This window comes from Nerophis lumbriciformis, linkage group LG21 (assembly GCF_033978685.3).
Source record: "Nerophis lumbriciformis linkage group LG21, RoL_Nlum_v2.1, whole genome shotgun sequence".
Lineage (NCBI taxonomy): Eukaryota > Metazoa > Chordata > Actinopteri > Syngnathiformes > Syngnathidae > Nerophis > Nerophis lumbriciformis.
This window is the reverse complement of record NC_084568.2, coordinates 30100001-30116358: the sequence shown is the minus strand read 5'-3', so window position 1 is coordinate 30116358 and position 16358 is coordinate 30100001. Positions and strand designations below refer to the sequence as shown.

The 16358-nt window shown below is 40.7% G+C and overlaps 1 protein-coding gene across 1 annotated transcript in view; it reads left to right on the top strand.

The window, feature by feature from the left end:
- Positions 1 to 6857: 6857 nt before the first annotated feature.
- Positions 6858 to 16358, top strand: part of hoxa1a (homeobox A1a) — an 18721-nt gene continuing 9220 nt past the window's right edge. The window contains 3 exon segments of the mRNA XM_072915660.1: positions 6858 to 7386; positions 12406 to 12825; positions 14890 to 14987. Of these exon segments, the coding sequence (XP_072771761.1) occupies positions 6858 to 7386; positions 12406 to 12825; positions 14890 to 14987 (1047 nt within the window).

The following is a 16358-nucleotide window of genomic DNA, read 5'->3' as shown; positions in this document are numbered from 1 at the left end:
CGAGATGTCCGATAATGGCTTTTTTGCCGATATCCAATATTGTCCAACTCTTAATTACCGATTCCGATATCAACCGATACCGATATATACAGTGGTGGAATTAACACATTATTATGCCTAATTTTGTTGTGATGCCCCGCTGGATGCATTAAACAATGTAACAAGGTTTTCCAAAATAAATCATGGAAAAAAAATGCCAACATGGCACTGCAATATTTATTATTGAAGTCACAAAGTGCATTATTTTTTTTTAACATGCCTCAAAACAGCAGCTTGGAATTTGGGACATGCTCTCCCTGAGAGAGCATGAGGAGGTTGAGGTGGGCGGGGGCGGGGGCAGGGTTTTGGGGTAGGGGGTAGCGGGGGTGTATATTGTAGCGTCCCGGAAGAGTTAGTGCTGCAAGGGGTTCTGGGTATTTGTTCTGTTGTGTTTATGTTGTCTTACGGTGCGGATGTTCTCCTGAATTGTGTTTGTCATTCTTGTTTGGTGTGGGTTCACAGTGTGGCGCATATTTGCAACAGTGTTAAAGTTGTTTGTATGGCCACCCTCAGTGTGACCTGTATGGCTGTTGACCAAATATGCGCTGCATTCACTTGTGTGTGTGAAAAGGCGTAGATATTATGTGACTGAGATCACATAATATCTAGAATTGATATCATAACACAGCGGCATTTTAAAAAGTCATAAATTTTACTTTTTGAAACCAATACCGATAATTTTGAAACTGATACCGATCATTTCCAATATTACATTTTAAATCATTTATCGGCCAATAATATCGGCAGTCCAATATTATCGGACATCTCTAAGTTTTACCATAAACATTACGGTGGTTTTTATACTAAATTACTGTAATTTGAAAAAAAATGTTTTTATGTTAAAATTCTGATGACTAAAACACGACAGTTTTTCTACCGTAAAAATCGATGTTTCTTGTTTTTACGGCGGTCAATAGTATGGATGCCCAAAGCGGGGCCCACGGCCCAAATTTGGCACGCCGTGTCACTTCTTTTTGTCCCGCCGGGGGTGTCTACCAAAAGTAAAATGATTCACACTGAATTAAAATTATCTGTAGGACCATTTTTTCCACTTACCGCACTATAAAAACAAGAAACGTAGATTTTGACGGTAAAAAATTAACAGCTCAGTCGCAAAAGTTGTGCGGTAAAAATCACAGTGGTCATGTTTTTCAATTTACAGTAATGCACGGTAAAAAAATGGCGGTAGATTTTACGGTAAAAAACTGCCAGCTCAGTAACCTAAAAACAACAATGGTAGAGTTTTTCAATTTACAGTAATTTTCGATTTTAAGGTAAAACTCTGAGCTGCCATCTCTTTTATCGTAAAATCTGAAGATGTGTGATTTTTTTATAGGCTAACTTTGAATTTAAAACCGGTAAAATTGTGACTTTTTGACGCTCTATGGCAAAGGATCATCTTGGTCGCCACGTCCTGTAATAAAAACCTAAACACTTCGGGACTTAGCATCCTCCGTGTCCATTTTGAAAGCGATCGGTTGAAATATGTCGGAGGAGCTGGTTTCTCAACAACACCCGGAAATGGTGAACATCTCCACAAAATGACCTTTTTGGGTGTTTTAGGGTTAAAAATGCTGCATGTTAACTGAATTAGACACAATGTGACAATCTTTATTACTAATATTTAAATATGTCGCTGTTTCATGGTCAAAATTGGCACAGTTTCACTTTGGCCCTCGGAGACAAATGTTTTGGCCCCCCTGCTATAGTCATTAAACCCTGTTATAATAAATGTAAAATTGAAAGTAAAAATTGTATAATTTGAGTTAAGTTCCGCAGGAAACAGTCAGAAACACGTCCGCTTGCTTACAGGCAGTTGCTCGTTGTGTGCTTTGTTGTGCTCTCATTAGCATACTCACTTATTTATTGTACTTATTGATATAGTCAGTGGCCTAAAGGAGAATTTTCAAGTGTTCAATGACATATCTAACTATTAGTCGCGTGTCACGGGTTTGAGACCCCTGCTTTCAATGCATCTTCACAAGAGTCGTCAAATAATAAATGGCGTTCCTATAGAAATCCCCCCCTTTACCCTGTCCCCCTCCTTCTCCACGATGGGGGCGGGGCTTCCCAACTATTTGATGTCCTTTTGTGGGTTGTGCAAGAGGTGTACCTAATGGTTTGGCCACACAACCCGCTGAGAACCAGCCAGTGTCCTCTACAGTGGACATTTATGTTTTTGGTTCTTACTTTTTAGACAAAAACACAAATGTCCACTGTAGAGGACACTGGCTGGTACGAACTCATCTTCGCCATCCTAGTCACTGCCGTTGTGTCCTTGGGCAAGACACTGCATTAGGGACTCCATGTAACAAGTCTGTGGATTATACTGTAAAAAACTGGCAGCTTGCCAGCAGAAGAGTGATACTGCTTTTGTCTTTTACAGTAATGCACTGTAAAACAACGACTGTTCTTTTTACAGTATAATCTACAGTCCTTGTTTTTACAGTGCATTACTGTAAATTGAAAAACAATGCCACTCTTATTTTTACAGTAAAATTCTGGTGACTGACATGCCAATTTTTTAACAGTCAAAATAAAAGTGCATGTTTACATTTACAGCAATGAACTGTAAAATCAATAACTACAGATTTGACGGTAAAACTCCCCAAAAAACTAACGCTCAATCGGCAGAATTTTACTGTAAAAATAAAGTTAAAGCCTGTAAAAATGACCGTAATTTTACGGCTGAGTCGCCATAATTTTATGGCCAAAAAATAACAACACTACCATGTTTTCATTTACAGTAAGGCACTGTAACAACGACCGCAGACTTTACAGTAGCATTTTTATTTTACCCGAAAAATTTGTGCGGTACGGTAGAATTTGGCCCCATTGCTGGGTGGATCTCCGGTGAGAGAATGGCGGTGCAGATTTGGGGTTAATCATTTCGCAATGCAGTCTGCTGAAAATGATGGAAAGTGCCACTCTACATAGCAACTGACGCTGTGGTCAAAATCAGAATTGCTCCAGAACACATTTTGAGATATTCAAAATTCTACTGCCATCTGGCGGCTAAAGTGGATAGTGCACCCTCTATATTTGTCATGTTTCAGGTGTCAGGTAAACCGCTACAAAAGGGGCCATATGAACCCTTTTCCTACTGTATAGCGTTTTTTAACTTTTTAGTGAGTCGGTGTAAAAACCAAGGTCAATTTTACAGTCAAATCCTGGCGATTTTTTTTTTTTTTTTTTTAGCATAAAATCCACATTTGTTGTTTTCACAGTACATTGCTGTAAATTGAAAAGTGCTACCATTGTAAATTTTACTGTCAAATTGTGGCGAGCCATTTTTTTAACAGTCAAAATAACTATTTACAGTAATGAACTGTAAAAACAATAATGGCAAAAAAACAAACAAACTCGAATTTGACTGTAAAAAAAAAAAGTGGTATTTTTTTACCCATCCATCCATTTTCTACCGCTTGTCCCTAACCGCATCGCAGGGCTATTGTTTTACCATTTACAGTACATACCTGTAAAATGGTGGTGAATTCTACGCTGCACCTATGAGTCGCCATAATTGAATCGCAAAAACCAACAAAGATGCCATTTTTTCCAGTTACAGTAACACACTGTAAAAACAACGACCCCAAATGTTACTGTGAAATTTTCATACTACCATAAAAATCACAGTGGCATACCATTTTTCAAAGTTTTAGTACTTCAATGTAAAAAACCGAGGGTCCATTTTACAGAAAACTTTACAGAATTTTTTTTTTTTACTGTAAAATCTACAGAATTTTTTGTTTTTTTACACTTCATGCAGGCTCATTCCCAGTCTGTACAGGAGATTTTCCTTAAAAAATGTCTTCATCAATGACACAATGCACATATGAGTCGCCATAATCGAATCGCAAAAACCAACAAATATGCCGTTTTTCTAGTTACAGTAACACACTATAAAAACAACGACCCCAAATGTTACTGTGAAATTTTCATACTACCATAAAAATCACAGTGGCATCCCGTTTTTCAAAGTCTTAGGACTTCAATGTGAAAAAAAACAGGGTCCATTTTACAGAAAATTTTACAGAATTTTTTTTTTTTACCGTAAAATCTACAGAATTTTTTTTTTTTTTTTTTTTTTACAGTTCATGCATGCTCATTCCCAGTCTGTACAAGAGATTTTCCTTAAAAAATGTCTTCATCAATGACACAATGCACCTATGAGTCGCCATAATCGAATCGCAAAAACCAACAAAGATGCCGTTTTTGTAGTTACAGTAACACACTGTAAAAACAACGACCCCAAATGTTACTGTGAAATTTTCATACTACCATAAAAATCACAGTGGCATACCGTTTTTCAAAGTTTTAGTACTTCAATGTAAAAAAAACGAGGGTCCATCCTTCAGAAAATTTTACAGATTTTTTTTTTTTACCGTAAAATCTACAGAATTTTATATATTTTTTTTTTACAGTTGATGCAGGCTCATTCCCAGTCTGTACAAGAGATTTTCCTTAAAAAATGACTTCATCAGTGACACAACGCACCTATGAGTCGCCATAATCGAATCGCAAAAACCAACAAAGATGCCGTTTTTGTAGTTACAGTAACACACTGTAAAAACAACGACCCCAAATGTTACTGTGAAATTTACATACTACCATAAAAATCACAGTGGCATACCGTTTTTCAAAGTTTTAGTACTTCAATGTAAAAAAAACGAGGGTCCATCCTTCAGAAAATTTTACAGATTTTTTTTTTTTACCGTAAAATCTACAGAATTTTATATATATATTTTTTTACAGTTGATGCAGGCTCATTCCCAGTCTGTACAAGAGATTTTCCTTAAAAAATGTCTTCATCAGTGACACAATGCACCTATGAGTCGCCATAATCGAATCGCAAAAATCAACAAAGATGCCGTTTTTGTAGTTACAGTAACACACTGTAAAAACAACGACCCCAAATGTTACTGTGAAATTTTCATACTACCATAAAAATCACAGTGGCATACCGTTTTTCAAAGTTTTAGTACTTCAATGTAAAAAAAACGAGGGTCCATCCTTCAGAAAATTTTACAGATTTTTTTTTTTTACCGTAAAATCTACAGAATTTTTTTTTTTTTTTACAGTTCATGCATGCTCATTCCCAGTCTGTACAAGAGATTTTCCTTAAAAAATGTTTTCATCAATGACACAATGCACCTATGAGTCGCCATAATCGAATCGCAAAAACCAACAAAGATGCCGTTTTTGTAGTTACAGTAACACACTGTAAAAACGACGACCCCAAATGTTACTGTGAAATTTTCATACTACCATAAAAATCACAGTGGTATACCGTTTTTCAAAGTTTTAGTACTTCAATGGAAAAAAACGAGGGTCCATTTTACAGAAAATTTTACAGAATTTTTTTTTTTACCGTAAAATCGACATAATTTTTTTTAATTTTTTACAATTCATGCAGGCTCATTCCCAGTCTGTACAAGAGATTTTCCTTAAAAAATGTCTTCATCAATGACACAATGCACCTATGAGTCGCCATAATCGAATCGCAAAAACAAACAAAGATGCCGTTTTTGTAATTACAGTAACACACTGTAAAAACAACGACCCCAAATACTTCCATAAAAATCACAGTGGCATACCGTTTTTCAAATTTTTAGTACTTCAATGTAAAAAAAACAAGGGTCCATTTTACAGAAAATTTTACAGAATTTTTTTTTTTACCGTAAAATCTACAGAATTTTTCTTTTTTTTTACAGTTCATGCATGCTCATTCCCAGTCTATACAAGAGATGTTCCTTAAAAAATGTCTTCATCAATGACACAATGCACCTATGAGTCACCATAATCGAATCGCAAAAACCAACAAAGATGCCGTTTTTGTAGTTACAGTAACACACTGTAAAAACAACGACCCCAAATACTTCCATAAAAATCACAGTAGCATACCGTCTTTCAAAGTTTTAGTACTTCAGTGTAAAAAAAAACGAGGGTCCATTTTACAGAAAATTTTCCGTCAATTTTTTTTTTTTACCGTAAAATCGACATAATTTTTATTTATTTATTATAAGTTTTTTTTTTTTTTTTTTTTTTTTACAGTTTATGCAGTCTGTACAATACATTTTCCTTAAACAATGTTTTTCGCCTGCAATACCACAGATGACCAAAGATAGCGCCCTTCTCCCCCCCGCCTCCGTAAATGTCGCCCTACGGTCTGCTCCCACTCCCACTCCCACGCACGCCCCCTCCCGCGCCGCACAATCCATTAGTGCCCTCGCAGCAGATTTATTTGACGAACACTTTTTTCAACAAGACCATCACGCCGCGGGCTGAAGTGCGCATGGGCGGCACGTTACGTCCCATCAGCGCGCGATAAGGGCGCGCAATAGAAGTCAGAGTTGACCCGGAGAGGAGGGAGGAAATTAAAAAGACATTTCTGTCATTCCGGGAGATAAATGTGAGCCTCTTGGTAAACATTTCCCACCCGCCGAGACAATATTTGCAGAGTAAACCCTCGAGCCTGATAGGACAGATCATGACGTAATGCTACAAAAAAAAAGGGGGTCACCTGAGGTCAACGTGCGCGGCTGTCCTCCTCGAGTGCGTCCTGGGGGTTTCACGCCGGGACCGCCGAAGCGTCCGCGTCCTGCTCGCTCGGCCACCGCGCGTCATTTGACGGACGAGCGGCCACTCGAGCGGCAATCTGTCAGCAGATAGCGCCTGAGTGGCTGACCCGGTGTCACGTGACCACGCCCGTTCATTGATGCCGGTCACCCCCCTTGGCCCCCCTCCCCCTCCCCATAGGTAAATGTCGTCACGCAGGGCAGCGGAGGCAGAGATCAGAGGTGCTCCACGATGCCACGATGAGCACCTTCGTGGATTATTCCGTCATGAGCGGCGAGGGCGGCTCGTGTTCCGTGAGAGCCTTCCACCCGGATCACGGGATCGCCGCGTTCCAGTCGTGCGCCGTGACGGCGGGCAACTGCGGCGCCGATGAGCGCTTCATGGCGAGCCGGGCTTCGCCGGACGACGCCCCGCCGCGCGGCTCCTGCCACTCCGGGCTGGCGTACGGCGCGCACGCGGCCTGCGGCTCCGGCTACGGCGCGCCGACTTTCTACAACCATTACGCGCTGAACCAGGAAGTAGACGCCGCCGCGGGGTTCGCCCAGTGCGGCCCGCTGGTGTACCCGGGTCACCTGGCGCAGGGTCAGCTGCAGTACGCCCACCCGGCCTACGGGGGCGGCCACGAGCCTTTCCCCGGGTGCTCGAACCCTCTCTCCCCGCTCCACGCCGCTCACCTGGAAGGGTGCTGCTCCCCGCTGTCGGAGGGAGCCTCCACATGTGCGCAGACCTTCGACTGGATGAAAGTCAAGAGGAACCCCCCTAAGGCAGGTGGGTGGTGCGTTCAAGTGCTCCAGGTGCATTATACATTTAGGCATGTCCACCTCAAATATATTTCTCAGGTGGACAATAATAATGACAATAATATATCAAAAACTGCGGGGTTTTGCTGGCGTTGTGATGCATTCAGGGCCAGCCGAAAGAAAGAAATGATCAACAAATGTCCACTGTAGTGGACGCTGGCTCTCACGAGGACACATTTTAACGGTTCAGTCCTTACAAGAAAAGTCTTACTAATGTTTGATCGTGCAGTTTTGAGTCATATTAACAATTTGACCTCTTCCATTCAAAACTGCATTGAAAAAATGCTCATTTTTAGCTATTGAGTGAGTTTTGGTGTTGATATTGTTATTCATCCTTTTTACGACATGCCCGCAGTGACAGTGCAGGGTTACAGTGTGTTCGTCACATATTTGACAATTTTCACATGCCGACATATCCGAAAAGGAGTAGGGCGAAGCAGAGCTTATTCACTCTCATTTGCCGCGTCATAGTCATTTTTATTACATATGGACAGGTTGATTGGCAACACTAAAATTGGCCCTAGTGTGTGAATGTGAGTGTGAATGTTGTATCCGTGTTGGCCCTGCGATGAGGTGGCGACTTGTCCAGGGTGCACCCCGCCTTCCGCCCGAATGCAGCTGAGATAGGCTCCAGCACCCCCCGCGACCCGAAAAGGGACAAGAGGTAGAAAATGGATGGATAATGACAATAATATATCAAAAACGCTCAATACTGCGGGTTCTTGCTGGCGTCGTGATGCATTCAGGGCCAGCCGAAAGAAAGAAATGATCAACAAATGTCCACTGCAGTGGACGCTGGCTCGCACAAAAACACATTTTAACGGTTCAGTCCTTACAAGAAAAGTCTTACTCATGTTTGATCGTGCAGTTTTGAGTCATATTAACAATTTGACCTCTTCCATTCAAAACTGCATTGAAAAAACGCTCATTTTTAGCTATTGAGTGAGTTTTAGTATTGATATTGTTATTCATCCTTTTTTACAACACGCGTGCAGTGACAGTGCAGAGTTACAGTGTGTCCGTCACATATTTGACAATTTCTCATGCCGACATATCCGAAAAGGAGTAGGGCGAAGCAGAGCTTATTCACTCTCCTTTGCCGCGTCATAGTCATTTTTATAACATATGGACAGGTTGATTGGCAACACTAAAATTGGCCCTAGTGTGTGAATGTGAGTGTGAATGTTGCATCTGTGTTGGCCCTGCGATCAGGTGGCGACTTGTCCAGGGTGTACCCCGCCTTCCGCCCGAATGCAGCTGAGATAGGGACAAGCGGTAGAAAATGGATGGATAATGACAATAATATATGAAAAACGCTCAATACTGCGTGGTTTTTGCTGGCATCGTGATGCATTCAGGGCCAGCCGAAAGAAAGAAATGATCAACAAATGTCCACTGTAGTGGACGCTGGCTCTCACGAGGACACATTTTAACGGTTCAGTCCTTACAAGAAAAGTCTTACTCATGTTTGATCGTGCAGTTTTGAGTCATATTAACAATTTGACCTCTTCCATTCAAAACTGCATTGAAAAAATGCTCATTTTTAGCTATTGAGTGAGTTTTGGTATTGATATTGTTATTCATCCTTTTTACGACATGCCCGCAGTGACAGTGCAGAGTTACAGTGTGTTCGTCACATATTTGACAATTTTCACATGCCGACATATCCGAAAAAGGAGTAGGGCGAAGCAGAGGTTATTCACTCTTCTTTGCTGCGTCATAGTCATTTTTATTACATATGGACAGGTTGATTGGCAACACTAAAATGGGCCCTAGTGTGTGAATGTGAGTGCTGTGAATGTTGTATCTGTGTTGGCCCTGCGATGAGGTGGCGACTTGTCCAGGGTGCACCCCGCCTTCCGCCCGAATGCAGCTGAGACAGGCTCCAGCACCCCCCGCGACCCCAAAAGGGACAAGCGGTAGAAAATGGATGGATAGTGACAATAATATATGAAAAACGCTCAATACTGCGGGTTTTTGCTGGCGTTGTGATGCATTCAGGGCCAGCCGAAAGAAAGAAATGATCAACAAATGTCCACTACAGTGGACGCTGGCTCTCACGAGGACACAGTTTAACGGTTCAGTCCTTACGAGAAAAGTGTTACTAATGTTTGATAGTGCAAACCCTAATATTTGAGCAAAGTACATTAACAATTTGACCTCTTCCATTCAAAACTGCATTGAAAAAATGCTAATTTTTAGCTATTGAGTGAGTGTTGTATTGATATTGTTATTCATTCTTTTTTACGACACGCGCGCAGTGACAGTCCAGAGTTACAGTGTGTTCGTCACATATTTGACAATTTTCACATGCCGACATATACGAAAAGGAGTAGGGCGAAGCAAAGCTTATTCACTCTCCTTTGCAGCGTCATAGTCATTTTTTACTACATATGGACAGGTTGATTGGCAACACTAAAATTGGCCCTAGTGTGTGAATGTGAGTGTGAATGTTGTATCTGTGTTGACCCTGCGATGAGGTGGCAACTTGTCCAGGGTGTACCCCGCCTTCCGCCCGAATGCAGCTGAGATAGGGACAAGCGGTAGAAAATGAATGGATAATGACAATAATATATGAAAAACGCTCAATGCTGCGGGTTTTTGCTGGCGTCGTGATGCATTCAGGGCCAGCCGAAAGAAAGAAATGATCAACAAATGTCCACTGTAGTGGACGCTGGCTCTCACGAGGACACATTTAAACGGTTCAGTCCTTACAAGAAAAGTCTTACTAATGTTTGATCGTGCAGTTTTGAGTCATATTAACAATTTGACCTCTTCCATTCAAAACTGCATTGAAAAAACGCTCATTTTTAGCTATTGAGTGAGTTTTGGTATTGATATTGTTATTCATCCTTTTTTACGACATGCACGCAGTGACAGTGCAGAGTTACAGTGTGCTCGTCACATATTTGACAATTTTCACATGCCGACATATCTGAAAAAGGAGAAGGGCGAAGCAGAGCTTATTCACTCTCCTTTGCTGCGTCATAGTCATTTTTATTACATATGGGCAGGTTGATTGGCAACACTAAAATTGGCCCTAGTATGTGAATGTGAGTGTGAATGTTGTATCTGTGTTAGCCCTGCGATGAGGTGGCGACTTGTCCAGTGTGTACCCCGCCTTCCGCCCAAATGCAGCTGAGATAGGGACAAGCGGTAGAAAATGGATAGATAATGACAATAATATATCAAAAACGCTCAATACTGCGTGGTTTTTGCTGGCGTCGTGATGCATTCAGGGCCAGCCGAAAGAAAGAAATGATCAACAAATGTCCACTGCAGTGGACGCTGGCTCTCACGAGGACACATTTTAACGGTTCAGTCCTTACAAGAAAAGTCTTACTCATGTTTGATCGTGCAGTTTTGAGTCATATTAACAATTTGACCTCTTCCATTCAAAACTGCATTGAAAAAATGCTCATTTTTAGCTACTGAGTGAGTTTTGGTATTGATATTGTTATTCATCCTTTTTACGACATGCCCGCAGTGACAGTGCAGGGTTACAGTGTGTTCGTCCCATATTTGACAATTTTCACATGCCGACATATCCGAAAAGGAGTAGGGCGAAGCAGAGCTTATTCACTCTCCTTTGCCGCGTCATAGTCATTTTTATTACATATGGACAGGTTGATTGGCAACACTAAAATTGGCCCTAGTGTGTGAATGTGAGTGTGAATGTTGTATCTGTGTTAGCCCTGCGATGAGGTAGCGACTTGTCCAGGGTGTACCCCACCTTCCGCCCGAATGCAGCTGAGATAGGGACAAGCGGTAGAAAATGGATGGATAATGACAATAATATATGAAAAACGCTCAATACTGCGTGGTTTTTGCTGGCATCGTGATGCATTCAGAGCCAGCCGAAAGAAAGAAATGACCAACAAATGTCCACTGCAGTGGACGCTGGCTCTCACGAGGACACATTTTAACGGTTCAGTCCTTACAAGAAAAGTCTTACTAATGTTTGATCGTGCCGTTTTGAGTCATATAAACAATTTGATCTCTTCCATTCAAAACTGCATTGAAAAAATGCTCATTTGTAGCTATTGAGTGAATTTTAGTATTGATATTGTTATTCATCCTTTTTACGACACGTGCGCAGTAACAGTGCAGGGTTACAGTGTGTCCGTCACATATTTGACAATTTTCACATGCCGACATTCCGAAAAGGAGTAGGGCGAAGCAAAGCTTATTCACTCTCCTTTGCCACGTCATAGTCATTTTTTAATACATATGTACAGGTTGATTGGCAACACTAAAATTGGCCCTAGTGTGTGAATGTGAGTGTGAATGTTGTATCTGTGTTAGCCATGCGATGAGGTAGCGACTTGTCCAGGGTGCACCCCGCCTTCCGCCCGAATGCAGCTGAGATAGGCTCCAGCCACCCCCTGCCACCCCAAAAGGGACAAGCGGTAGAAAATGGATGGATAATGACAATGATATATATGAAAAACGCTCAATACTGCAGGTTTTTGCTGGCGTCGTGATGCATTCAGGGCCAGCCGAAAGAAAGAAATGATCAACAAATGTCCACTGTAGTGGACGCTGGCTCTCACGAGGACACATTTTAACGGTTCAGTCCTTACAAGAAAATTGTTACTAATGTTTGATAGTGCAAACCCTAATATGTACCCCGCCTTCCGCAGCTGAGATAGGCTCCAGCAACCCCGAAAGGGACAAGCGGTAGAAACTGGATGGATGGATGGATGGATGTTTACGTTCTGTCTTGATATCAATAAAGTTCACATATGATTCAGATTATTTGCTAGATTTATGATTTTATTGTTTAATCCATAATATACTGTTATGATGAAGGTTTTAATTGCTGTACGTGCATTTTTCTATCATTGTTTAGTGATAACATTTAACAGCATTATTCCACACAGTGAACTACTGTAATCCAAATGTATTGTAACCTTACGACAAATGACAGTTCAGGGTGACAAGGTCTACAGTGACCAAGGTCTAAGTTGTCCTCCTGCACCTTCAGGGCGGTCGGGCGAGTTGGGCTACGGAGCCCCGCCCAACGCGGTCCGGACCAACTTCAGCACCAAGCAGCTGACGGAGCTGGAGAAGGAGTTCCACTTCAACAAGTACCTGACGCGGGCGCGGCGCGTGGAGATCGCCGCCACGCTGCAGCTGAACGAAACTCAGGTGAAGATCTGGTTCCAGAACCGGCGGATGAAGCAGAAGAAGCGGGAGAAGGAGGGACTCCTGCCGGCCAAGGCCGCGCCCTCTGACCCCGGGGAGAGCCTCCGGGAGAAAATGGACGACGCGGCGTCGGAGAAGTCGGTTTCTGCGCCTTGTACGCCTTCTCCCACTTCCTCCACCGTGTCCTCCACCGGCGCCGACGGGTACTGATCCGACTGGGAGCGAACTCTTGCACTATTTGGACTATTTCCACTCCCTGGTTATCAATGTCTTTTATATTGTGGAGGGCAGGGGTGTCCAAAGCGTGGACCGGGGGGGCCATTTCCCAGCTTTCAAAGTAAAAGTAACAGCGGTACCCTTTTTCAATTTAAACCCTGACTGTAGATTTGATGGTAAAAACTGGCGGGAAATTTATTGTAAAAAAACAAACATTAGTACTATTTTCCCATTTACAGTAATGCACTGTAAAAACAACAATTGTATATATTAAGGTCAAAAACTTTCAGCCAGAATTTTACCGTAAAAATGACAGTTACAGTTATTTGATTCACAGTAAATCACTGCAAAAAAGGACGACCCTTTGACCTTAAAAAAATGTCTGCTGAGTTGCCAGAATTTGACCATAAAATAACAGTGATACTGTTTTTGGATTTACTGTAAAGCACTGTAAAACACCAAATTGATATTTTACGGTAAAAAAAGGGACATTTACTGTACAAAAAAATAATGGTACCATCAATTTCAAGGTGTAAAAGTGGAGGCCAGAATTTGGTCGTAAAAATACCAGTGGCACTGTTTTTTCAATTTACAGCAACGCACTGTAAACACAGCACCCGTTTGTTTTAGGGTGTAAAAATGTCGGCCATCATTTTGATTGTCTTTTAACCAGGGGTCCCCAAACTTTTTGACTCGTGGGCCGCATTGTGTTAAAAATGTATATATATATATATATATATATATATATATATATATATATATATATATATATATATATATATATATACATTGTCTTTTTAATCCGTTTTGACATTGAACATTGTCACGTTTTTGATGGGAAAATTCATTTTTAGACAATATGATTTGCCTGAGCGGCGAGAAGACACCGAGAGTAACAAGCGGTAGAAAATGGATTAGAAAGGAAAGATTAAAAAAAAAAAAAAATTAAAAAAAAGAAATAAATAAAAAACTTTTTTTTTAACTTGGGACTTCCCGTGGGCCGGATTTTGGATGCTGGGGGGCCGGATCCGGCCCGCGGGCCGTAGTTTGGGGACCCCTGCTTTTAACAATGAAGGTGTTTACATTCACAGAAATGCACTGCAAAAACGACGACCGTAGATTTTTACGACTAAAAACCAAAATGGCCAGAATTTGACCATAAAAATAACATTTGTATAAAATAACATATTTTTTTAAATTTACAGTAACACTATAAAAACAATGAGCATAGTTTTTACAGCAAAAAAATAAATAAAGGCAGCTCAGTCGCCAGCATTTTTCCGTAAGAATAACAACGCTACTGTTTTCTAATTTAATTATGTTTAGGAAAAAAACAAACTGGGAATATTACAGCAAAATTTGTTTTTTCACCGTAAAATCTGCAGTCGTTTTTACAGTGCATGACTGTGAATTTTTAAAGTTACACCAATGCTATTTTTTCGGTAAAATTCCGAAAACTATGCTAGGATTATAATTTTTCTTTTACCGTAAAATCTATGGTAGTTGTTTTTACAGTGCATTACTGTAATTGGCATTGTGACTATTTTTACTGTAAAATTCTGACTTTTTTTTTTTTTCTAAAGTCTATGGCCCTTGCTTTGACAGACCATTACTGGCATTTGGAAAATGATGATAGTCTTATTCTGTAGTCATGGACCAGTTTTGCCGCTTTACTGCACAAAAATGTATGAAAAATGGCCGCCGCATCCCTCATATCACGTGGTTTGGACACCCCGCAGGTGTGTTGTGTCACATGACCTGATCAGCGCGCCCTCCAATTCCCGCAATCAAAGGTGAATTGTCCGCACATTGTCTTGTATCAGAGCTGCATGATGCGTTCACGTGTTCCTGGCCCGGGGCGGGACGCTGAGTTTTATCAGTCAGACCTGTCACGTGTTGCCGGCTTGTCAGCGCCGATTATTAAAAAGTGAAATCATCTCCAAAGGACTTTGGATTTGTGTTATTTAAAAATAAAATAAAACCATGGCTGAAAAAATAAACATTATCACTCCCAGGAGGATGTCGACAAGGGCCAGTGCGGAGTTGCTGAGGTGCGTCACGTGATTAATGTCATGACGTCATTGGACTTTGTCCTCTGGTTTTGAAGTGGAGGCCGACTCCCATCAAAGAAAGGCGATTGATGATCACGCCTCACCTGCTGGACGGTGGAGGCGCATGCGCACACCTGCCGAGGCCCAGAAGACTGTAAGTTGTGCAAAGTCTTCTTAACCTGAAGGCAACTCACTCTTTTGTACGTGGAATGTTGTTTGAAATATTTAAAAGTTGTATTATTGTTATTATTAATGCCGAAAACAAGCTTGCAATAATCAAACATATTTTAATGTAATTTAATAATTTAATGCATTTTTTTAATCATTTTGCAATATTCTAAAACAATATTATTCAACGAATGAACGTAAAAATACTATACTGTATTTTAATAAAATTACATTAAATGTTTTTATTGTCATTTGATATCTTATTATTTTCTATTTAAAATATATCTTAAAACACAATTATTTTTGTTTTGCACACGCTGCTTTTGTTCGTTTTGCCACGCACGCAATTCGTTTCAATCCGTTTTATTTGACACTTAAAAAAATAATCCGTTTAAAAATGGCTTTAGAAAAAATACATACCACAATAAAATAACGAGACGATGGTGAAAAGTATGGATGCGTGTCGAATATTAGTGCGCGCAAATAAATAAACACGTGGAGTGTTGAGTTTAGGCCCCACTGAGGGTCCTTCAGGGACCCCTTCCGAAAGAAAGCCTCGGGTCAAGCAGCGGTCACACTTTGAGTTTGTTGTCATAGCACACACCCACCCACGCACACGGACACACACCCACGCACACACACGCAAAGGCCCAAACAACAAGGTGGAGACCACACTGGTCAAACAAGCAAAACTCCACCTCCAAGGACCTGTTTGACCAACACAATGAACATTAGAAATACAAGGAAAAACACCAAACTTTTTTTTTTTTTTTTTAAATAAAGTAAGACATATATTTGTTGGACCCCCAGAACCGGTGGTTCCGATTCAGGTGCACTAGTAAAGGAACTATGAACTCACCGATTAAATCAAGGAGATTTTGGTTTATGAACAATTCTTGATGTGTAACTTGAATAAGGAGCAGACTTTGGGCAACACATAAAATAACGGAATTGTCTGAATTAGTCCCCCCCAAAACGATTTTATTATTTAAAACGTTGGCTCAAAATGTTGTAAAAAAAATAGAGGAAAACTAGAAATAAATAAATAACAACAAATACTGTATTTTTAAGATATTTAATTAGATAATAATAATAATACAATTTAATTTATTTGTTAACTTTATTTGTTTTTGCAATACCACTTATTTAAGTCAGGAACATCTCCCCCCCAAAAAACTACATTAGAATAGACTTTAACTTGAAAATGTCCCATTTAGTGTCACGCGAAACTCAATTTGGGATTATTTTGTAATAAAGTAATCTCTCGATAAATGTGTACAATTGATAGAAAAATCTGATAAAATACACTGTCAAACTCGTTTTAACTGAGGGCCACATCGCAGTTATGTTTGGCCCC